Consider the following 25139-nt stretch of genomic DNA (forward strand, 5'->3'; position numbering starts at 1 on the left):
TGTGTAACGGGGAGGGGGCGGCCCGGGGGCAGCGCAGGGCGGGCCCGGCTCTTCCAGCCCCGGCGCCGCGTGACCGCGGCAGGGAAAAGCCGCAGCCCCGGTGCGGTGGAATGGGGTGAGGCGGGAGGGCGGCCGCGGCGACCGCGCTCCCCGCTGCCTTCCCGCTTTGTTAGCCAGGGAGATCGGCGGTGTCGGGGGTGCCGGCCGGGGAGCCCCTGCTGCCGCAGCGTCCCGGGGGCCCGTTTGATCGCCCGGCTAGTTCGCCGCCTGCTTAGCTCCCCTGCGGCGTTACCGCTTCCCAGATCTCTGTGTTAAATGAAACACCAGCACGCTGCGGTGCCCCCCGCCCCTTCCCTAAAGTGAATCCCGCCAGGTAGAGCCCGAAGGGTCCTTGTCGCTCAGCCGGCGGTGCCGCCGCAGCAGCAGTAGCGCGGCTCTGCGTAGCCCAGAGGACTCATTTCACCACCCTCCGGCAGGTGGGTTCCCTAAGGAAATCCCCGGCAGTTCACAGAACCGGGACTGCCTGCTCCACCGAGCAGCCCGGTACCCCCTTTCTGCGGCGTGCCAGCGTCCGTGTGCACGTGTACGTGCTCCGTGTTGCGCTCTTTGTTCTGAGATGTCACCCTGTGCTCTGCGTGAGAGTCAACTTCTGACTGCTGACCAAACAAAAACACGGTTCACAGGGAAGTGTAACTTCTGAAATAACAAAAAAATACGAGGAATCGCGACTGTGACGCTGGCAAGACTGCCAAGCTCTCTAGGGTGCCAGAGCAGCCCAGCTGCCCGGGGCTCCTGCAGCTCCCGGGAGAAGAGGGGTGAAACTCCCCCACAGGCACACGCTTTCTGTGCTCCTCTGTGACATTGGCCTTACCCTTGAGGGAAAAGAGCATCTCTTTTACGAGCAGGGTTTAAAGATAATGGGGCGCGGTGGCAGCGTGGAGAAACGCGGAGTTCCCTGCAGGGGCTGCGCTTGCGTGTCCCGATCTGCCCCTTGCCGATAAGGATGGCGCCTGCAGAGAAGCCTGGTGCCTCCCTTGGACCAGGTGAACTGTGAGCTTTGACCGGCACCTGGCAGAGACGCGTGCGGCGCGGGGGGGTGGCACAGGCCTTTGTCAAACAGGTGCTGTCTTAGCCCAGCACGGGTGCCTGATGATACCTTGTTTCTCCTGCCGTGGCTGAACCTATGACCCCGTTGCCAATCTTCCTTTCTCCGAAAACATGATCCGGAATGCGTGCTGTGCTGCGTGGAGGATTTCTTAAAAAAAAAAACCAAACCAAACAAACAGTGTGGGAACAACCCCCGTGGCAGGGTGCAGGGACGCTGGTGTCTGGGAACGTGAGCAGCAGTCTGTGTGTCCTGCACGTGTCACACGGCCCCTAAGTCTGACTTCTGCTCCCAGGCAGCTCTGCCAGGAGCTCCTGGGCTGCGTGCTCTTTAGGGAACCCTCCTGCAGAAGTTTCCTTGGTAGAAAAAAATGAAATGTTGAAGAGAAAGTGCAGTAGTTTTGTTGCTGCAGAGGTGCTAAGAGGACCGTTATGTCTAATAAAAAGTATTGAAAATTTCTAAGTCAGAATTGTTCCCCGCAAGCAGCGGTGTTTCCAGTGTTGTATAATACCACTGCTCTTATCTGTGAGGAGAGGATGGCTGATTTAAGATGCTACAGCCTCTGCCTACCGTGCCAATTCAGTTGATCAAGGACTCTACAGACACCAGTGCTTTTTTCCTCCAGAGGAAGGCAGTGCGTGGCCCTTTTAAAGTTTCGAATTCTTACCGGTGTGTGGAGTTCCTTGCTGCAATGTCCTGAGTCATCAGTGAAGAGAGTCTACTGAGCAATAGAGGCTAAAATGTGGAACATACTGAGTGTAATTTATTTAAACAGTTTCATGGCTATAGCTTTTGAAATTCTTGTGTGAAATATCAAATGTTTTTATATTGACTTTTGAAACGCTGAGTCTTGGAGACAAACTCGTATGAAGTGCAAACAATTTCTCTTATGAGCAAGAAGAAGGAGCCTGTGAGAAGCCAGAACCGCTCCCAGGTCTGCCTGAGGACAAAAAGCTGTTTCATCTGAGGGATTCTCAAGTGTGTCAGATTGCAAGAGGCGGCAGGACAGAGGCTGTTTGCAAATAGCAGCCTGGCAGTTGGAGTTTAGCTGCTGCTAGAAATGCTGCAAAAGATTGTAGTTGGACAAACGGTGTTCAGTAGGCTAACCAGACTGCAGTGCTATTTCCTTCCTTTGCCCCCGTCCTTTCTGCATCATGAGCACCTCCCAACCCTTCCTTTCTGTGCCTCTGGCACGTAGCCTGCATGAAGTCTTTCTCTCTGCCCTATTTCTGTCCCTAACCTAGCTTGTTTGCATTCTGGCTCCACAGCGCTGTAAGATCCTGTCTTTGCTCTGGCTCCGGAGGAGCTCTGCTCAGAGGGTGGCCAGGGAAACCCTCTCTGGGTCACTCCATGTCATGTCCCTACTGCCCCATCCTTCCAGCACTGTGGCTTGTTGCTCCGTCTTTTGGTTATGCCATTCCATCTCGGCCTGGACCAGAGGAGGCTGATAAGATGGGAGAAGGGGATGGGGCAGACTGGGAGGTCAGCCGTAGAAAACGAATGGAGACAAGCAAGCTTGAGGGAGAGAGGGAGGGAAAGGAGTGCTCCAAGGAGCACGTAATGGCTGATCTGGTGGTGCTGGGTCACGGTGTGGCTCACATGGCAGCGGTGCATGTCTGCTGGTTATGTCACTACGTGCTGCCTTTTTTTTCTTGCCTTAGGGGGTGTGATAGCTTACATCAGCTCTTCGAGCTCGGCATCTAGCCCAGCCTCATGTCACAGCGAGAGCTCAGACAGCGGTTTCCAGTCGTCCTCTTCGCCTGTTCCATCTCCTCCAAACAGCTCCTCCTCGGAAAGCGGATGCAATGGCCGGAGCAGTGAAGGCTCTGACGGGGCGCTGAAGAGCGATCGGCTGGAGGAGACTATTAAAACAAACCAGTCAAGTGTTGCTGGTTTGACAAAAGGCCATAATGGAGTCACAAGTATGTTTGGTGCCAGTTCCTGGAAACACCATTTTCCCCTTGTGTATAACAACCCTGTGTGTTACAACCAGGTTTCCCTTTGGCTTGTGGTGCAGGTGCATAGCAAAGCCTCCATTTTTATCTTTTGGCATGATATGTGTGGTAATACATACAGTATTGCCATACAAATGCTAATATGGCATTTGTATGGCATATGCCAATGGGGGTCCCATTGCTGCTGACTTCAAACAGTCCATAAATACAATCCAGCTTTACTTCAGGTTTTCATTAGTGAAAACTGATCTTAGTAAAATCAAACACTTGGTTAAAAAGACGTGATGAAGTAAAGGTAATATAATCAGAAATTACCTTCAAGAGTATTTATGGAGATGTCTTGGAAATCTTGTTTCTCTGTTCTTTCATACTGTCCCCTGCCCCCTCTCTTCACCTTCCCTCCCTACACCCTGGTTGTGAGGAACAAAATAAATAAATTATCTGAGCATAATACTTTTATAACTGTGGGTAGAACAGTTAACTTTTTGATTCCAAGTCATAATTCTGTGGATGTGAAAAATAAAATACTTGTGTAAACCAGAACTAAAGGATGTCCTTTTAAAATACATGTGACAATCTATCTCTGCCTATTTACTTCACCCTTCTTTTGGTAATCAGAAAAGATCAATTATAGAGAAGTATATTTGAACAGTTTTGGAAGGGCAGGATTCAAAATAAGTACTGGATGAATGATTCAGCAAGCAGTTGGAATTTAGTCTTTTAGAGGCTGGATTCTTTTATTGGCAGAATTGTTTTATCATTTTGGATTGTTAAGAAGCTGGAGTAAGTGTCTAATAGTTCTACCTCAGATAGGGTTTTGTTGTTGGGTTTTTTTTATTTTTTTTTGTATGTGTTTCTACCTTAAGATCTTAGTAAGAGCTTTTACTTAAAAATTCTCTAGTAACTAGGTTTTTGATATCAGGGCAGAGGTTCCTGAAATAAAACCTGTTGCAAACTCTTCAGATAGATAACTTTTTTAGCTCAGTACTGTGTTTAAAAAGAGGAAAAGATCTAAAGCTGTGGTTTGGTTCTTTTTCTTTTTGAAAACCTTAAAAAAATGTTTTAGTTACTTTTCTGGTAGAATATGTTTCTGTGGGAGTATTTCCAGCTGTCTCTGTTGGATTAAGGTAACTTTGTGGTTACTGAACTCACTGGTAGAATTCCCATTGGCTTCAGTGAAAACAATGCTAGACCAGCACTTAGGACTTGCAAAGTTTTATTGACAAGCTGAAATAAAATAGGTGGGGGAAAAACTCAAAAAATCAAAACCATGAGCATTTTTACAGGATTGAAAAGGTATTTTCAAGTTCAAATGTGCAAGCCATTGTGAATGTGCACTCAAATGAGTGGTCTCTACACATGTAGATATGGCTGAGTTACTAGTCCTAAATTGTTATCAGATAGGTACAGTGTATGGCTAGTGTTGAATATATTATAAAGCGTCCTTTAGTATTTCTGGCTTTTAAGAAAAAATGTTTCTTCTCTGTTGGGGAAACTGTAGCCTTTCATAGGCTTTCTTGTCCTGATGGAAAAAACAGATTGAGCCTGAACTTTGGTGGCCTAGTTAACTGAATGGTCCTTTTAAAAGTGCTTAAATGTAAGCAGACTTTCTTTTTCTGCTGCTGAGTGCAGTGCTACTCTGTTTGAAAGCCCAGTGAATGTGTGCTTTCTCCCTGTTCGTTTTGAGTGCTTCGTGTTTGTCCTCTTTCCCCCCACCCTTGCACTGGTACCTTCTGAACTGTTCAGGGGGTTTGTATATTCATGTTGTCTGTTCTTCTGCTGTGTTTTTTCATGTGTTGAACTGACCTGACATACTTCAATTTAAGTCCAGGTTTTAAAAGCTGGAAACATGTTCCTGCAGTTGTCATTGGTTTCTATATCCTTGACTTTTTTGTTTGATTCTAGAATTTAATGGCATGGTTCTTCTTTGCAAAGTCTGTGGAGATGTCGCTTCAGGATTTCATTATGGTGTTCATGCCTGTGAGGGCTGCAAGGTGAGCTATATTTCTGCTCACCTTTCTGCTGGTGAAATGCTCAAGTTCTCCCCATAGGGGAAAAGGGGTGATACAGTCAAAAAATTTTGGTATAGTTCTCTGTTAAACATGAGAAATTTCAGAAACTGTAGGGAACAGGCAAACCGCTTAGGAATATACAGCATTTTCCAAACTCTGCAGTACTTTCTGTTCCCACCCCTTGTCCAATCCTGCCTGACTTGGAGCGCACAGCAGAGAACAAGATCTGGAAGCAGAGGTGGTAAGGACCATGTCACGCAAGACATGTGCATGTTAATTGCATTAAGAGATAGTGGGTGTGAGTTGTCACCTGGGCTGGAACACAGAACAAAACAGCTTTGGAGAAGCAATTCTTTACCACAGGGAAAGCCAGAACTAGATATGTATTTTCTTAATCTGTAACGTTGCAAATGTTATGTTCTGTGAAGGAGCTTGTCAGCCTAAAGGGTTGTGTGAAAAAAACACCTTTGAAGGTCATGTGGTGCAGCAGGATGGTTTTGTTGCCAGACTGCAGAGATGGAAGTCAAAATTTTGACTTCCAAAATGCATTATTTTGACTCCCATCTTTGCACTTGATGTCATAGGTGTTTGGGAGCATGCCTTAGGAACTGTTAGTGCAGTGATAGAGGTAATATTTGAGATACTTTGCTCTTACATGCTGACTATGCAGGGAACAACTTAACATCTTCTGTAATTAGAAATCACAACTAGTTCACATTACATACAAATCACACATAGAGGGGAAGTAAGTCATGAGGAGTACCAAATTTTTAAAAATCTCTTGGGGCTGATGGCTCTGAAGCAGCTGATGTGATGCAGTGAGGTTTACTGAGCTCGCAGAGATGAAACTTGGTGGAAGGATTTGACGTGTGCTGTAATGATAGTTGTGGGGTTTCTTTGCTTGTTTACAGGGTTTTTTCAGAAGAAGCATTCAGCAGAACATCCAGTATAAGAAGTGCTTGAAGAATAACAACTGCTCTATAATGAGAATGAATAGGAACAGATGCCAGCAGTGTCGTTTCAAAAAATGCCTGTCTGTTGGGATGTCAAGAGATGGTACGTTCCTGTACTGAGTGGGGATCCTCTGAGAGGGAGTCTGCTGCCCACCTCAAAAGCAGTTGCTGAGGGTCTTAATGGCAGATAATGCAGCCAAGCCCTTTTGTCAAGGAGAGGTTTCCTGTCTGAGAGCATTTAGTTCAGCTTGCCCTCTTGCTCCATGAGTGTCCTGGGGTGGTAAGGTGATACTGCAGGCAGCCGCAGAGCCATCCTCCCGCCCATGGAGCTGATGCAGCGGGATGTGCTGCAGTGGCCTGCTAGAGGGATGGTTGTAACAAGTGTCTCGATTTTAGTTTAATGTTAAGACTTACAGCTGTATCCTACCTGAATCTTAACAAGACTCATATTTTTCTTTTTTTTTCTTCTTTGTTTTTTCTGTTTTCTTTTGTTGCTATTGCTTTTTCAATGAAAGGGAATTCTGCCCAACATGATAGCTTTAGGGTAGTTAGCACAGAACCTAAAGAGTTAGCTTTTGGGGGAGCATGTATCTGCTCCTTTTTTTTCTTCCTTTCTTTTGTTAGAGGGAGAGGAAAGGCAAGGAGGAAATGGCTATGTTGGTCTGTGTCTCTGACCACCTTGCTGTCTGTCCACTCCTCGTGACATTTTAATAAATAATGCTGAAAGTGTAGTTCATTTGTCTGCTACAGCTTACTGCCACAACCAGAACTCTTCCTTCTGTTTCACTTTTTAATTTTCTCTGGGTGTTTGTTTCACAAGAACTAGGAATCTCAGGCTGTTAATAATTTAGTGGGTGGAGTGTTAGAACTTATTTTAAATAATTGTTCTGAGTTCTTGTCGTGCATAGGAGTTATTTCATCCCCTAGGCGCTTGTTTGCGCACAAGGTTGCACCTGCTCTAATGAAAGAGACTTAGTTACATTAATGATGGACTACTGCACGAGCATAATTACATCAGTCGAAACTGGTTATAAGCCCTTGTGCGGCTGCGGTTGGACAGGGTGGTAGAGGCAGTTGTAGATTCCCTAGGACAGGGTCAAAAGTGCTGCAGCCACAATGATGCCCATCCCCTTGCCAGCAGAAAATGTCCCTGTCAAGGCAAAGTTATCAAGAAAATTTTCCAAGGTAAGCTTCGCTCAGCATTGATTCTCTTGTTTTGGTAAGTTACGTAATTGGTCCGTGAGGACCTGTCTTGTAGGGCTTCTATGCAAAGACGGTATGAACTGTGTTTACATTCAGCTAATTGTCAGCTCATGAAGTTGTGCTGATTTAATAGATCCAGTCTTAAAGCCTGACACTTCTTCAGTTAACACAGCTGTGTGTATAGTGAATAGCCAGGTTTGAGGCAAAAGGGGAAAAGGCATTACAGCTTGTGTGCTTTAAAAGCTGCCTTCTCCCTGTGTGCAGACAATGGCATACATTTGTATTCATGCCAGTCTTATGCCTCAGAAGCTCTCTGACTTCACCAGTAATACCCCTGCTGTAGTATTGGTGAGGGCAGTTAAAATCTTGCCTTAAAAGGTAGGATTTTTTGTTAGGATGTGTATGTAGTGTGTTCATGCTAACGCTTTCAGGACTGACTTTGTTTTTATTTATTTTTTTCCCTCCCCTTTCCATCACTGTCCATTTCTCCACCTTGGTAGCTGTTCGATTTGGCCGTATTCCCAAGCGTGAAAAACAGAGGATGTTGATTGAAATGCAGAGTGCCATGAAAACCATGATGAACAGTCAGTTCAGCGGTCACTTGCCCAATGAAGCATTAACAGAACATCAAGACCAAGCACCTCAAGAAGATCTTTCCTCCAAGCCCAAACAAGAGCGAGAAGCCATCAAAAGCCCTTCTCCCCCTCCTAGTGCTGACATGGCTAAGGAGGAAGTGATCGGTATGGTCACTAGGGCCCACAAAGACACTTTCATGTACAACCAAGAACAGTCCCAAAACCCAGCAGAGATGATGCAGCCCCAGGGTGGGGAGAGAGTGTCAAAGAACAGCGAGCAGTACATCCTGAGCAGTGAGCACTGTGTTGGTGGCCTCGGTGGCCCTCAGTACCCTGAAAGGGAGCAGCACCTTGGTGGACAGTACAAAGGGAGAAGCACAATGCATTATCCAAGTGGGCACGCCGTGTGCTTCACAAACAGCCACTGCATGAACTTCACCACTGGTTACACTCAGCGAATGTGTGAGAGGATCCCAGAAGATGGCTTTTCTCCAAACAACAATACCACTTACTCTTGCAGCACTGGAGGAAGAATGCATCTGGTATATTGATATCAGTTGTTTGATTTGACTTATTGGTGGGTGTGATCCAGCTGTGCCTCAATAATCAGTGAAGCTGCATGCAGTTGGCACAACTGCTGAAGCTTTAAAGGGTGACACAAATTAGATAGGGCAGGTTGTGATGAAGGACAAAAATGGCTCAAGGTGTGAAGGATTTGAAAGCGTACAAGTGATGGGGTTTCTTGGCTTGGTTTTTAGCTAACTGAAAGTAAAATGACATCAAAGAATGTTGGTTGAAAAAACATCATGGGTTTTTTATGTGACTTGACTTCAAAATGAAAATAGGAGTTTATAAATTTCCCTTTTCACTGAGTCCTTTTGAAGACTTCTCTCAAATAATCTATACAGTCAGATGTACTGTATTTTCTTTAAGGGTATTCAGAGCAAATTTCTGGGGTCAAACCTCATGGCTAGGATTTTAAGCCAGTCTCTACAGGCCTTACTATGGGTTCTAAAATCTCTTTTGCAGGGTAGGCTGCTTTCTTGGTGATGGGGATTTTTTGATTTGTTCTGTTTTAATGAGGCCCACAGGCTACATGTCCTTTTCACTGTAGAACATCCTCAGATCTGAACAGAGGCAGGAGGAAGATGCACAGCTAAACCATTACAGAGAAGTTTAGGGTCTTTTCTGTAGTACTTACACAAGTGAGGCTCTGGACACACTTCTGGGTACCTTAGATGACTTTGTTAGAGCATTTTCTCACTGAATTCCTAACAAGGATGCTTCCTGTTTTTTTGCATATGGTTGTTGGTTTGGTTTGGTTGCGATTTTTTTGCCTTTGCTTAACAGGTCCCTCTCATTTGCCTTGCACCTGCTGTTTCTCTGCCATTCAGGCAACCAGTTCTGTAAGCCCCTTAAAATAGATTGTCCTTCTCTTTATCACTGGAGCCGCCTGGGATGAGAGAACATAACATCCTCGTTCTCATCCTGCGCTCCTGGTGTGAAGCGTGAGCCCCTGACCTTTCTGAAGTACTTGAGCTGCTGGTGTTTTTCTTCCTCCTTCTATTTTGTGAAGATCCTTCACAGGTTCTTGAAGACATCCAAAGGTCTCCATAATGAAGGTGTTGCATTTCCATGGGGGCTTTTTTGTTGGTTTTTTGGGTGTTTTTGTTTTTAACCCTTCTTTGTCTACTGCATATGTAGACAATGCCATCCCTAGCAGGGTCTGACCTTAATTGTAGACTCCAGGCACTGCAACATGGCAAATAATAATTCCCAGCCTTTCTTTCTTGCAGGGAAAGTATGTGGTGTCACTACAACGTCATTCTTGGCACTCCTGAGAAGCAGAGGTTAAACCTGTCAGTATGGGCGGGCAGGGAGTGGTGCTGCCTTGCAGAACCTCAGCCAGTCAGCTTGACCTGTGCATAGCAGCTGCAGGCAGGAGTTAGTCAGTGATGAGGAGACAAAACCAAATCCAGCAGAGCACTGCAGCTCCCTCTCCCCACCCCACATCCCTGGTATGGATGAGGGTTTTGCCCAAGAACTCAGTGAGTTCAGGATCTGACCAAATGAGTCAGCAGCAATAAAGGCAAGTAGGCTCTGAACCAGTAAGGAAACATGTTCAGGGGTTTGGTCGTTTTTATTCAATACCCCTGTAACCAGAAAAGCAGAACAGGTCATTCCTGAGGAGGTTCCTCTGAAGAGAACTGGTGACTGTACAAGCTAACTTCTTCCATAAGAATCCTGACAGAGTTCAGGGAGTGCCTGGATGGCACTCTTAGGCATATGGTTTAGTTTTAGGTGGTTCTTTAAGAAGCATGGTGTTGGACTCAATCCTTATGGGTCTCTTCTAATTTAAGATACTCAGATTCTTGGGCAGAGGTCTATCGAGGGACCACAGACACAGTGCACTGGGTGTAGAAGTGATGGTTTCCCCTTGGGACTGAGTGCCTGTGGGTAAGGGTGTGCTGTCATAGAATGAGAAGTTCAGGCATTTTTTGTGTCCATTGCAGAGCAGGGTATTGAACCAGAGATTCATTATTTTCAGAGGGTACTGTATTTATAACAATACCTATGTGAACCTTTGCAATATCACAGGCAGAGCAGTGGTTGGCATCTGCTGTCCTTCTGGTTGTGTGCCTAGACCTTTTCTTTTGCCAAAATATTATAGTCTTAGGACCTCCCACGCAAAGAATTGCTAGGCAATTACCATATTCAGGATGCCCTGCAAAAACAGCACAGCTCTGAGGAATTGCTAATCTATTTCACTGTTTTCTCTTTGTTTTGCTGACGTTATGTAGGATTACATACACCATTTAGTATACTTGTGAGGAATACTTAAAAGGAATTTTTGTCCTTGATGATGACAGGTGAAATGAATATTAAAAGGTTTAAGCTTCATTAAAAGATGTAAATTTTAGAAGCTAGAACTGAAAATATCGCAGAGCTTCTGGTTGGCTCTTGCAGAGGGAATTTATTGGCAGTCAGCCCTTACTGATACATCTGATCTCAATGTAATGGATTCAGACTTTCCTACAAAAAATTGTGGTATGTTTGTGTAAAAGAAAGAGCATTTTGTCATCTTGTGACTGAGAAATACTGGAATACCAGTTCCTTGGTGTTCCTCCTTCAGTGATACAAGTAAAAGCAAACTTGAAGAAGAGGGTTATCCTTGTAATGAGGGTGTAAACCTGTGACTCAGGAAACCAAGGCTGGCTTTCTTGCTCTGGTGTTGACATCTTTTTAGCTTTGACTGAAGCACTTCAGTTGCCTGCAAAACAAGAAGGATAGGAGAATGAATGCCACAGTGACTGTGAGATTGCAACTGGTTGATTTTGAAATCACAATTGACTGTGAAATGAGAGGGATAATACAGTCAAAGAGAAATTCAGATGTCAGAGCAGAGCAGTTGAGATCAGAGAAGATAGCGTGACTTTGGTTCTGTCAGGTCTTTCACAGTACACAGTGTTGTAGGTTCCAAAGTTAACAAATATATAAACAGATTGCTAACGATCCCATGGATTTTTTTTCTTGTTTGTTTTAAAGCAAGGGCGGGAAATCCAGTTTCTTTGGGGATTGACTGAGGAATACTGATCTTTTTTCCTCTGTGTCATTATTGCAAAATTTTGTTGAATAATAAACATGGTACTTTTAAGTATTTGTCAGTGTTTGGAATGATACCTTTAAAAGTTGTTTTCTGTCTGTGTTTTGCAAATATCAGGTCTGCCCGATGAGTAAGACTCCCCATGTGGACCCAAACAAGTCTGGCCATGAGATCTGGGAAGAATTTTCCCTGAGTTTTACTCCAGCTGTGAAGGAAGTGGTGGAGTTTGCCAAGCGCATCCCGGGTTTCCGAGATCTCTCCCAGCATGACCAGGTCAATCTTCTGAAGGCTGGGACCTTTGAGGTGAGACCACTGTGTGTATATTGCAAACCTGACAAGCTGGGCATCAGTCTGACCCTGTTAGAACAGAACCAAATAGAACTGGGTTACATCAGGCAAAACCAGCTTGTTCATGGATGCTCTGAGCATTCTCTGAGGTGATGGTGTCCAAGGGATCTGTTTGGTCAGACCTTGGTGACCTCTTCCCTCCTCTAATGAGCTCAAAACCGCTCAGCCCTTGTACCCTTCCCTCTTCCCTGGGCATTAATAAATGCATAATTAGGGGTTTCTAGCTACCTTTACTTACTCTGGGGAACTGTACTGCATTTGGAAGGGTAGATAGGTTAGAAAGCTTGTCGTTCTTCCGGCCGTTCCCAATCGGAACGACATCAAGCTGTCTAGTGACTTACAAGTTTTGTTGAAGAATGTGTTTACTGCTTTGCATGTCCTTCCTTGTGCCATTCTGCTTCCTGCAAAAGCCAGAGTATCCAATCCTGACCAGTCACCACTTTGGTGGCAGCTTGGGAGTGTCTGAAGCTTCCATGTCCAGTGCAGTAGCAATGGTAATTACCTGTACTGCTGCAGCTCTATTGATACTGTGTGCCAGCTGCAGCCTGACTTACTCTAGACTAATCCCACTAGGTCCTCGTGGTTAATTGCATCCACTTGTGGTCATGACGTATATGTGAATTAGTGGTATTAATTTGGAAATGATACCACAGAGCTTGGTGCTGTTTTATAATTAGTGACCTTCACTGGATGACCTTTACATCATGTTTTAGTTGCCCTTCCAGACCCTTGTGTCTATTGGACACCATACACGTTTCATAAATATTCAAATGTGAAATTTGAATAGAGAGGACACATTTCATAAATATTCAAATGTGAAATTTGAATAGAGAGGGTCAGAGGAGCCAAAGTCCCAAGTATTTTATGTTACTCTGCTTTTCTGGGGAGTGTAGCATTGGTGTGATGCCTTTGCTCTTGTTTACTTGATTTATTCTTTCAAGGAGAGATGCTGGATTTTATATTTACCTGAAATGAGGACATTTCTCATGTGATGTGTTGAGTCTTCTGTCTGCATTTATACAGCCCACTTCTAAAATGGGTAATTGTTGGGTTGGAAGGTACAAGTTACACAGGAAGTCTTGTTGCCTGGAGTCTGGTAGTTTTCTTGTTTCTTCATTTTGCTGTCATGTATTTTTTTCTGTTGTACTTATTCTTGGCCTTTTAATATTCATCTACAACTCCTGTAGTGAAGGGGCTGTATTTTTACTTCACTACTTTCACCTTACACAAAAATGTTGGTTCCTTTCTCTGCAAAGGAGGAAGAGGAGGGTGAAAAATTTGGCTTGAACTGTCCCTATAGCGTAAAGCCGAAGTTTCATGTTTTTAAGTGAAACGTTTTGTCTTGGCCTTGCTTCACCTGAGGCTTTTCTCAGGCCTCATATGCCTTTTTGCCAGTTACAGGCACTGCTGATAAGGAGGTTTCTATATCCAGGGGAATTAATAATAATGTATGGCTGCATGCCTGTCACTATTCACTTATTTATAAGAAACATTAATGATTCCAGTTAGTGAGCTACAGCTTGTAGTTAAAGGCCTATGTGGCATCTTAGCAACAAGAAAAAAAAAAAGTAGGGCTGCAGAACAGTGGAAAAAAATCCACAAAAGGATTAATGAAACCATTGTAATAGAGGCAAAAGCATCTTGCAAGCCTGGTGCATCCAAGGTCATTTCTGTCTTCTGGGTAACAGAAGCAGGATATTCCAATGTCTGCATGTTAGCAGAAGAACCCGAGTGAAAGTGCTGCCTCCAAGTCTGGTGTGGCTGGCTTGGCACTGTGCTTCTTAGCAGTTCATATTTGAGGAGTGCCTGTTCTTTGAGGGTAAGAGGACACATGGAGACAGTTTTGGTGCAGAAGCTGCACAGTTATATATATATTCACACACACGTAAGCTAAAAAGGTCTCTTAGAACTGGGAGTACTGGGGAGCTCAGTGTATCGTGGTGGCATTTGCATGGCTTCTTATGAGAGCCAGCTCAGAAACAGCACTGAGCCTAAAATAAGGAACTCAACTGGTTTCGAGTGGGCCCTCCTCCACCTCCCCTCCAAATGTAGTTGATGGTAGAGCTAATAAGGCCCTTGGATCCCTTTGAGTAGTGACTCAGATTTGACTACAGCTAATAGGAAAGTGATCAAGTAACCTCCAAGAGTGGAGGTTAAAAACAAGGTTTTTATGTACCTGTATTGCTATGGTCAGGTGGTAGGACTGGTCAGGTGTATCCTCAGCATGCACAAGTATGAGCCTGGTTTGAAGTGAAGTGGGATGAATCAGTCCTGTGCTATGCCACAGTCCAAACTGTTCTTCCTTGTTTAGAATGATGGCATTGAAAAAGGTGAGGTCTTTGCCTTAGAATAAGTCAGCACAACTTCATGGGCTTCAGTTTTGAATAGCAGCACTAATCCTGGTTGATCGTTATTTAAAGATGTTTCTAAAGCCCAGTTCTATAGGGAGAATATCGTTTTGAGCTGAAAGGTTGCTGGATACCTGGTGGGTCTGTGCTAATGCACAAGTTCAGCTTTATCTGCCTGCCCTTTGCCTGGTTTTGTTGTGTTCTGATGGCTTCTGCATCTTGGTTTCTGCATTCTGTGCTTAATGTCATCAGAGGACAGATAGCTTAGCTGACAAAAGTGAATAGTATATAGTGCTCTTGTGTCCATCAAAGTTGCTGCATGTTGTTTGGCTCGTAAAATTTAGGAGCAGGTAATGTAATGTGCATGAACAGCATTTGAATTCTCAAACATTTTCAGTTGTTTTGAACACTCCTTTCTTTAAGCTTGTCAAAGGCAGTAGTCTTTGAAAACCTGGTTCTCCTCTCACCTGTAGTAAACATTTGAATTAATGCAGTTAATGGGGTAAATGAGAAGAGACAACTATCACACCAAGAGAATACAGCGAGTCTCAAGTTTTAACCAATGCCAGTTAGTTTGTTTTCTTCAAATAAGAAGGCTGTTCTGTGCAACTTAAACCTTGAAAGTGTAAATAAGGTTGTTGAATATGAGTAAATGAAACTTTACAAGCCATTCCAGAGGGAAACATTTCACAGTACAACTGAGAAACCACAAGAGAAATGTCAGCCCAAAGGGGTAAGTTTAGCACACCTCAACGGCTCCAGCCCAGGTGCTTGTACCAAGGGGGTATTCCCAGCTGCTGCAGACCAGGTGCCATCTCAAGCTGTGCTTGGCCAGCCTTTTAAAAGCTCTACATGTGGCTCCTTTCTAGCAAGAGCTCATTAACATTCCTGTGGGTACAGTGATGTGGCACGGTACTTTTCCAAAGAGTGCCTAGGGGGCCCGATCATCAGGTGGTGTAAATCAGCATTGTTTCCACAGAGCTGCTCCACTTTACTCCAAGTGAGAATCTGCTTCAGTACCTTCATTTTGCTCCTCATGAGTGTGGCTAAGAAAACTTCTCTTTTAATGCTCTGTATGCCTTTGGCTGTTGTGTGGTTTAAGCAAGTTGTCCTACTGCCATATTTATGAATGACATGGTCTGTGTGGCTCAGGCTGTCTGAGGCTTAAATTTTAATTTTCTTGCCTTTCATATACTGTAGCCCCTCCCCTGCATCCACTCCCTAATTTTGTCACTTGTTTGTTTCTCTCAGATTACGGGGCTAGGTCTTGCCCTGTGTTTTGCAGCTCAATAGCATGCTGACAGTTTCTGTATAAAATGCTTACAGAATGGTTAATGAGACATTTCAAGTGATGTTAAAAAGTTAATTTTTCTTTGGCTTTTCTAGAAATGCACCTACATTTATCTGGTTTTGTTGTTCTTTTTTTCTTCCTTTTTCTCTTACCAGGTTTTAATGGTACGATTTGCATCTTTGTTTGATGCAAAGGAACGTACTGTCACCTTCCTGAGTGGCAAGAAGTACAGTGTGGATGACTTGCATTCAATGGGAGCTGGTGATCTGCTCAACTCCATGTTTGAATTTAGTGAGAAACTAAATGCCCTGCAACTTAGCGATGAGGAAATGAGTTTGTTTACAGCGGTTGTCCTGGTATCTGCTGGTAAGGAAAGAAAGTTAACTTGCACCTTTGCCAAAAATTGAATGTGACTCTCTATTAAAAATTTTCTGTAAAATATATACCCTGTTATTGCATGTCTAAGTGCAGTTGAGTAGGTTTTAAGGTACTAGCAGCCCTGGTCTTTCTAACATTGCCTTTTAAAAAACCGTGATAATAGGCTTATGTTTTCCTACTGCATTCTATTTAATGCAAAAAACAAATTGCTGTCCCATGGCCATTTAGATGCTGTATGTCTGATTCTTCTGAGTTTCACAGGACAGCATCACTGAAATGACTCCTTGCTTGCACAGTATAAGTCTTTGGATAAGGTGGTATTTTTGCTTCCAAGTATTGTCGTTTAAGTCTATTGCGTATTTTACTTAAGTCTAAATCCAACAGTTTGATCTCTGCCTATGTCAGCAAGAAAGCCCTATCATCTGCATCGTGACTTCTTACCACTAAAGGCCTGCCAATCCACTGACATCTTCAGCAGCCTCCTATCTTGTTTCAGTCCCTGGATAGACAGAACACCCTGGCCCAGATTCAAAGAAGGATTAAGCACCTACTTCTGTAGTATTATCTCAAGCCTCAAATTAGGCACATTAGCTCTGCATATAATACCTGGAATGCAAGATGCAGAATCCCTGCTTGCTGGGTAGGAAGCTCTCTAGAGGTAGGTAGCAGGAATGTTCGCAGCACCCACTTAGACAATGAGCCAGCAGCTGGGGAGCGCTGAACTCCTTGAACAAGTGCACCCCCTTCACATGAGCAATTGACACCCTTGTGTTATCAAGGAGGGGCACCCAGGCATGGTGCTGTAGGCAAGTGAGGCCTCTGTAAGGAGGTAGGACAGTTCAGTCTAATAGCTTTATGCATGGCTGAACTGAAATGTCATGGCACAGGATGGGGCAGCTGTCACCTCTTCAGTTTGTAAGCTGTGATAATGAGCAGAGGGTGGCACAGAGTTAGCAAGCTTCAAGAGCCAGAACGAATGGCACTGTGAAGGAAGCATGGCACTATAATCTGAAGGAAATATAGAATCTGTTGATGAAAATGTTCAGGTAGCAGGGAGATACCTGAGGTCTTAGTTGCATTTCCAGACTCTGGAAATTCTTGATAAGAACTGGAGACAGCCTTTAAAATAAGGTCTGACAACCAGGTCTCTTCCCTTCTTGTGCACTTCTAACTAGGCTTACAGCCATTCTTCTTGCTTGCTCAGCTCCTGGGTCCTAGAATATCTCATTCTCTGTGCCACCTGTTTTCAGACTAAGTGGCTGTATCTGTTCTGTTAAATGTGCTTCTAGCACCGTGCCATTTCCCCAGCCTTAAAAGCACTGTGCTGATTGCCAGCTCCCAGCAGGGATTAGCTTAGGGATGTCATGTAACATGTACAGCACGTAGTGTCAGCCATGCAACTGGACAAAAAGAGAAGGTATTTGGTGTCCAGGCTTCTTGCAGTTGCTGAGGATTTTTCAGATCATATTTTGGGTATTATTGCTGCCTATCTTAGCTACCTCATGATCTGATCTGCAGTCTGATCACAGCCTTCCTCGACATCTTCACAGAATTTTATAGGATTTTATAAAGTATGGTGCTGTTAGTCAATGTTGGGGCTGTATTTCAGATACAAGGGTAACCCTGATGATCAGTGAGTCCAGAAATTTTCAGTGCAACTTTACTCTGTTATGAGACTTGATTGAAATGCTACAGTTTTTACTTTGCTCAAGTGAGTAAATGAGCAGGCATCATGCTCAGGCAGGTACTGAAGAACAAAAGTGGCCTCAGCAGAGTTCCTGGGGAAGATGCTTACAGTGCGAGGGATTGCCAGGAGGAGAAGGTGCCCATAGAGCTGAAGTATCGTGGGCATGTGTTGATTAAACAGATCTTGAAAGACAGATCCTGCATCCCACTCTTTGAGGAGTAGTGTAACCAAAAGAGTCATTTCCTGTAAGGGGAGGTGGCACTTCGATGGAGATGAAGAGTTGAAGAACGGGATCAGAGAGAATGACATGGAGATGCAGGCAAAGGAAAAAATGCCATAAATGTAAGAAGAACTGAAGGCGGGAGAAAAGGGCCATTATGACTTCTTCATCTCAGAATGAGTTATTCAAGAGAAGACTGAAAGGAAGAGAGTAGTCAAGATTTACATCAGTTCCAAAAGCAGAAAGCGGTGTGATTGTCGAATGCTGATTAAGTGATCCACAATATAAAGTACCATGCTGCACTAATTAAAGATCTTTTTGAAGACTTTTAGTTGATCAAAGTTAAGAAAAACCAAAACCCACCAATGGAAAAAGAAATTAAATCTCTGAATACTGCTAGATGGGAGAAAGCTTGTCAGAAACACCTCCACTTAACACTGGATGAATAGCCATTCTTAGGAGGAGTATTTAGAATGTGCAGAAGAAGCAGGGGTAGTAGCAGCGACTACGTGTAACTCTGTACATCCTCTCCTTCCCCCCCTCCTTCATGTCATATGGCAAAGAAAGAAAAAGCAGGATCACACTTGGGTGGTGCTGAGGAATTACCTTGGTACCATTTCAGAATTAAAAGAATGCCTCACCTCTGTCTTCAGTTAGCTGGATGTGTTGAAGATGGGGGAGAGTTACCAAGGTGGGTCATGGCCACTGAAGGAGGAAAAAGCAAGGCGGAAGCAAAGCTGAAAGAATGTGGTTTGTGCAGATCTAGAGACCAGATAATCCCTTAAGGAAGGGTCTTGCTTTGTGGTAGAAGAATATAAAGCACACACCCTCTATTATTCTCCCTTACTGGCATAATACTAGCAAAATCTTCTGTTGGCCACTGGGAGCAACTGGAAACAGACTGAGAGGGAGAAAAAAGATTTGGACTAATTGAAGTGAGGAGGCTACAGTAACTCACCCAGCCAGGAGAGGCTGGGCTGCATTCTTCCACCTTCAGAGGCAAGGCAGTACTATTCTCACTGTACAGAGCTCTTGTGAAACTCTTGTTAAGCATGTTCTGTGCAAATGTCATTGTACCTGCTCAGAATAGAGCAAAGCTTTTGCAGAGCAGGGGGTAGGCAGCAGGAGAGATCATTTAATAAATAACGGCAGAGAGACGTCTTCTCACTCACATTCTCTTGGACAGCAGCTCTCAAACCTAATGGACAGTCTTCACAGAAAAGTGGAATGTGTACTAACAACAATTGTTTAATAGTAATCAGAGCTCCTAATTGTAGATGATTCTGGAACAGTCTTCCTAAAGGAAGAAAACACATGTAACTGCTTCGAGATGCATCCTTAAGTGGATTATGTAATATTTTTTCCTATAGCAGTAGGGAACTGTGCTGAGTAGTCCAGGAGGACTTCCTAGACTGTTCACCTGGGCAATCTGATTGGATTGACACTGACAGCATAAGGAAGGGATTCCCACTCTGACTGTACGATCTGACTCAGTGTTACTCCAGAAAGCTGTTGTCATTCCATGTCCCAGTTCTGCAAAGTGCTTAAGTACATGTACACATCAAAGCACATTTCTGTTTGTGCCAGTCACTCGGCTGTGTATGTGCCCTGCTGAATTTACATAGTGTTTAAGAAAAGAAGCTACAGCGTGGAAAAAACCAGCTACTGTGCATGGTTATGAGGTGAGATGTTTTACTTAAAAATTCATCCTTTCAAGCCACTTACTTATGTTCTACCTAATGATACCAGGTGTGTTCTTAAATATAGCTGTCTTGAAAGAAATGCTCCAGGCATGGTGGGAGTGCAGTATGAGAGAACATAATATTTGTCTTGATGTTGACATTCTTCTTTTCCTCAGCTGGGAATTTTTGTGTGCATCGTGTTTCATTTTGTAAGTGCTTCAAAACACGCTCAGAAATAGTGCCCAGTCTCATGAATGCTTGTCCTCCCTTTGCCCCTGAGAATCCCATTGTGCAGATAACAATTGTGGCTTGTTTTTAATGGGATTTCCCCCTCAAACCTTCAGTTTAAGTTTATGGTTTTTTATCTAGCCTTAAGAAATGTTTGAAATTTTTACTTTCATGTGCTCTTTCTCCTTGGGTTAAATATGCTCAGCAGCATATTTAAACATTTGCTTCGATCTGTCCTTCTCTGGAAACACAGGCTAGGCATCACAGAAATAGTGATTGAATGCTGCCAGTTTGGCATGAACTTAGTACTTTGAAAAGTTAATGCTAAATAACCTTTGATTTAAAACTTCTGGCATAAGTATCTGATTTTTCTTGTGCTTGTTAATTTATGGAGGGATTCTTGCCCTGGTTTTACGTTGCAGGCTACATCTGTTCAGTCAATTTTTTTAGCCCCCCTACCCTCCTGTTTTTTAATTTCTCTCTCTCCCTCTCTCCCTCTCACCCTGCCCTTTTGTTTAGATCGCTCCGGAATAGAAAATGTCAATTCTGTGGAGGCACTTCAGGAAACACTAATCCGTGCATTAAGGACCTTAATTATGAAAAATCACCCAAATGAAGCCTCTATTTTCACAAAACTTCTTTTGAAATTACCCGACTTGCGTTCCTTAAACAACATGCACTCTGAAGAACTGCTGGCCTTTAAAGTTCACCCATAGGCCTTTAGGTCTCATTTGTACTTGGACTTGCCTCGTGTTAAACTGTTTTGTGCTAAAATATGTATTTATACAGTTGTACCATTTGTTGGAGAGAGTTCACAGACTGTGAACAGTTGATAGCTGTCCCATAACCATGCAATAAAGCTTTGGCAGGTGCTTTCAGCTGACGGTGGCGCAGCCTGCGGAATCCTCCAAGGCATCCAGGCCCAGCTGTGCCGCACTCCTGCAGAAGAGGCTGCCATGAGCCCGAGTAAATATGGACTCTTCTTTCATTTAGGAAAAAGAACCACCACTGCCCTCTCATGTAAACAGAATGCAAAGTAGCTGTGTATGTGCTTATGGAGCATGGAATGGGGTGGGAACAATTCTGTGCTAATAGGAAAATGGAAGAGCTGATTTAATTGGTCTTTCACTTATCTAGTAGATGTATGTCTGTGTCTCTTGATAACTCAATCATGGTTTCACTATTGTTATTCCATTAAACTCGATGGAATGGTTTCAGCCTGCACCAACTCTTCACTGAGCGTGTGTTCATGCCATGTGTATATAATATAAATAGTTAAGTAGTGAGTGTTTATGGCTATATAAAGTACAGAGTTGTGTGTATATATGTGTATGTATATAAATAGTTCTATACATAAAGTATACATATAATTTCTTCACAATATTTTAAACTGTGAAGGAATTTAAACTTAAAACAGAAGGTGATCTATGGAAAGAACCAAATAGATGCACTTTGCATACTGCTGAACTAATTATCTGAGCATTTTTTAGAAAACATCAAATTTGCATTAATATGCTGTGTTTGTTAATTTAAAAAAAAAAAAATAACCAACAACCAAGAGTGGCACTAAAGAGGCAGAGTCAGATTCAACTTCCAGAAGGGTTTCGTAGAGAATCTCAAGCAGAGATGGTTTGATGTGGCACTAATGAGATGGATTGTCCATTGCCACTGAGGTTCTTGTGTTCTGATAAAGGATAAAGAAGCACCAGATGCTCTTCAAAAACTTCAGCACAGCCAGAAAGAAACTATCAGATGAATAGCAACGTCTGTCAGAAAAAGAAAAAATGGGAAAAATGTATCCATGGTTGCATTTGGGTGTATGTGTGTTCTGTGACTGTTTATTTCTTGCAATACATCATTTCGCTGCTTCATTGCTAAATGAGAATTGATAACAGAAATGTGAGATTCCCCAGTCTTTTCACCATTTGGGCTTTGTGGTTCCCATGCCTGTTCTTCTGGAGCTCTCCATTGGTGCGTGTGCATGTGAGCGTGTGTGATGTGCAGAGAAGGTGCATTAGACGGTCTGGATATTTGTATTTTATTTTTTTTCTTAAAAAAACACCACAAAAACCAACCAAACAAATGGGACTTTTTTTGTTATTTATGCCAGTAGCAAATTATAAAGCAGATCCACAACATTTAAGATTCTGCTGCTTTTCTGTTAAGGAAAGCAGCTCTCTATGGGGTTTTTTCCATTTGTAGCAGGACCTGGCACCAGAAAAGAGAGATTAAAAGAAGTCAAAGCAGTTGTGTTAATTAGTTACGTTTATGTTTCGCTAATGTGGGAAGAAGATGCTCCATCATCCTTGTTCAGTTAACTTGCCTTAGAGGTAGCCCTCCGGGTCTCTGGTGTTTGGTAAAGCTACTCTTCAGAGGGAATCTGCTCCTGGCAGTCAGGGCCAGGACCCCGGGAGCCTCCAGCCTGCAGAGCTCCTGCCCGCACCACGGTGGGCTGACAGGAGCCCTCCTGCCTGTGGTGGAGCTGCAGCAGAGGCAGACCTGTGCCTGCTGCTCAGCATCAGGATCTGCCATGGGAAGAGGGAGGGCTTGCACCCTGCCGTGCTCCCCTCGCCTTGGGGCTGGGCATTCTGCCTCGGACGGGAAGGAAGGGGCTGAGTGGGCGAGGCAAGTGCTTGATAAGAGGTGGGGAAAATTCAGCTCTAGCCTTGGCCAAGGAGCAGAAGAGCCCACTCTTTCCCCTCCTCTGCAGCTGCTGCAGGCAGGGCTGTCCTGCTTCAAGCTGCTTTAACCACTGGGTAATGGCCCCTCCGTACATAAAGTTTTGCTACCCTAATGTGCTATCAGGGCATATTGTCCTAATTTCTGTTAACAGTCTGAATCCTACCAGTATTATTTTTTGAGAGCTTCGCTGAATTATGCATTGAACCATTCAGACAGTAGAGAGGACACAGTCACACGGTTTTGATTATTTAGTTGCTGAAATGACTTCTTTTGTAGACCTCATTTTCAAACATGGAAGGTACAGTTAGCCCTTGGTTGTTTCAGGAGGGAAGAAGGCTTCTTACAGAGATTGCCACCCTACAGCTGTGTTTTGTGTTTTGTTTTATTTTTTTTTTTTCTTCTTAAAACTGTATTACTAAGCCTTTAGGAATGTATAACCAGGACTGAGTAATTACTGCTTATTAAATTTTTTTAGTTAGATTGACCATGTATGCCTATAGATAGATATTCTAACTTGTGCAATTTCATTTGAAATAATCTTCCTGTACATAATGGAAAAACTCACATAACAGAAAAAAAAGAGCCCCAAACAGATTGACTGAACAAAAAGCTGATTAAAGTATGGTTCAAAAGTGACCCATGTATTACAAACCCTAGCTGGACTCTTAAAAGAAAATCTAAATTCATTGTGTTAGCTGTGTATTGTGAGCTCTTCTTTTACTGTGTCACTGGTTATACACTTGTTAAATGCTGAGATAATAGACTTTCATGCCAGGCATTTGAGTACTGTAGATTGGGTCATTGCTGAAAGATTAATGTACTGTATGACTTAAATGAAATTTTTATTCTTGATTTTATTCTTGATTTTGTTCTTGTTTTAAAAGATTAAATATGGGCATTATGTCAGCAAGCTAAACTTGTGTGTCTGTGTTCTTTGTATTTCTCTGTACGAAATCTGGCAGGGAGGACAGCACGCTGGGATGAACAAAGCAGAAGAGATTCTCTTCTGGATGAGAACATCAGCTGCTGTAAGGTCACGGGGCTGTGCTGGGGCACAGCAGCAGGGAGAGCCAGCATCTCCCTCTGTCAGTGCTGCTGCTCGGTCTTCCCAGGTGTTTGGAGGGGGTTTCTGGTGCACTTCATTTGCTACAGTTACAGAGCTTTTTTTGGCATGTCATTAAAATAGTTATTTTAAACATTGCATTTATGTGGAGAATATAACTTTGTAACTGAGAAAAGGATAAAACGCTAAAGAATAAAACTGAAAAAAAAAATACTGTTTGGTTAAGACAAGCCTTTGGATTTAAGAGAGGTAGAGAAAAAAACAGAACAGGAGGGGCAAAGATCTGTTTTTTTTCCAGCTTCATTTCCTACTTTAGAGTGTGCACTCTTTTAGGAGATAAGCTTCTCCAGGAAATGTTGTATCTACTGGTATTTTTTAAAAACATGCACCAAAAAAAGTTGAACAAAATTATGACTGCCAACTGTCAGCACTGGAAAAAATAACAGCACAAAAATGCTAAAAATGCCTTTTTTTTTTTTTTTTTCTTTTTTTTCTTTTTTTGTGGCATGTTTTCTCTGGTGCCTTGTTTGCACATGGCTTTCCTTGCTGCCACAAAGTCTGAGCCCCTGTGAATAGTGCTACAAGGCACAGGGGTTCCAGGGCCTGGGAGGTCCTTGGAAAGAGCTCTTTTCAGCTCTTGCTGAATTGCTCTGGATGGGCCACAAGCAATTCTTCCCTGTATGGCTGCAAGAGCCTTACCACAGCAAATGGTGGGGGCAGGAAAGACATTTCCCAGCAAAAACATGATTCTGTTCCTCACTGTCCCAGCCTCTGGGGATGGCAGCAGGAAGCTGTGCCTGATGGTGGGAAATTTGCTGGGCTCCGAGTCCGCGGTGCAGGCCTGAGTGTGAGTGTCCCCACAGCAGCAGCCTGGCCCGTCCTCACTGCACCAGGAAATGGTGGATGTCACAAGGGAAACAGAGCTATGAGTGTTCCTGTGTGAAAGTGTAAATTGATGAGGGTGTGGGCAGGCAGAACCTCCTGTTCTGGCTCATGACCCAGGGGCCGTGCTGGGCGGGAGGGAATCCGCGTTTGCAGCTCAACCGCAGAGCACTTTGATTACAGAAACAGTTCCTACAAGGAAGTAATTGGCACTTCCTCTTCTTTGATGAGTACAGCGAGCAGCTGCAAGAGCCTTCATCAGTGAATGCCGCCTTCTTTTTTCCCCCTTTTAATTTACTTTTTGTTTTATTTCAAGTGGAAGTTTGGAGTGGGGAGGGAGGAACATCCAGGTATGAGGAGAGCCTGGAGGCAGCCGGCCCTGGCAGCTGACTGAGCTGCAGTGGGCAGCTTGTGGAAAGCACTGTCCAGGCTGTGCTTGCTGAGCAGGAAAGCTGGTCAAGGACACGGGCACATAGCAGCGAGAGAGGAGCTGAGCAGGTGTTTGTGGAGGCCGAGAGGCTGCACATGCCTGGTTATTTGGAGCAAAAATACCCATTCACACCGACAAACCTTTCCTCTGTGCAGACACTTCTCTGCCACACCAGGTTCCTTCACAGAGCAGTTTATACCTGCTGTAAATGCACACCCTAATTGTTTGTGAATGCACAGCTTGCACAGACACAGGGCTGAGCTGGTCTGTCTCCTGCCTGGCCTGAATTCCCACGGCGGGGTTTGCTCCCCTGCACTGCGCCCCAGGGCTGCCTTTGCCTCTGGCTGGAGTGGGATCCTCAGGGGATTACTTGTGAAATAACAGTCTTAAAACTTGATGGGGGGGTTAATCCTCTCCAAGGGCCCTTCTATCTGCCCCCCGCCCCCCACCCTCAGTTTAAGAAGGTTGTAACTCAAATTCCACACGACAGCAT

The 25139-nt window shown here is 43.9% G+C and overlaps 1 protein-coding gene across 1 annotated transcript; it reads left to right on the top strand.

Annotated features, from left to right (window-relative positions):
- The first annotated feature begins 529 nt into the window (after positions 1–529).
- Positions 530–23187, top strand: NR1D2 (nuclear receptor subfamily 1 group D member 2). Its single transcript, XM_015619131.2, is given in 8 exon segments — positions 530–2749; positions 2751–3027; positions 4966–5054; positions 5984–6128; positions 7729–8345; positions 11525–11710; positions 15550–15760; positions 20109–23187. Coding segments are annotated over 8 exon segments (2016 nt in total). The 5' UTR covers positions 530–2455; the 3' UTR covers positions 20306–23187.
- Positions 23188–25139: the final 1952 nt, after the last annotated feature.

The sequence above is a fragment of the Parus major genome, chromosome 2 (genome assembly GCF_001522545.3).
Source record: "Parus major isolate Abel chromosome 2, Parus_major1.1, whole genome shotgun sequence".
Lineage (NCBI taxonomy): Eukaryota > Metazoa > Chordata > Aves > Passeriformes > Paridae > Parus > Parus major.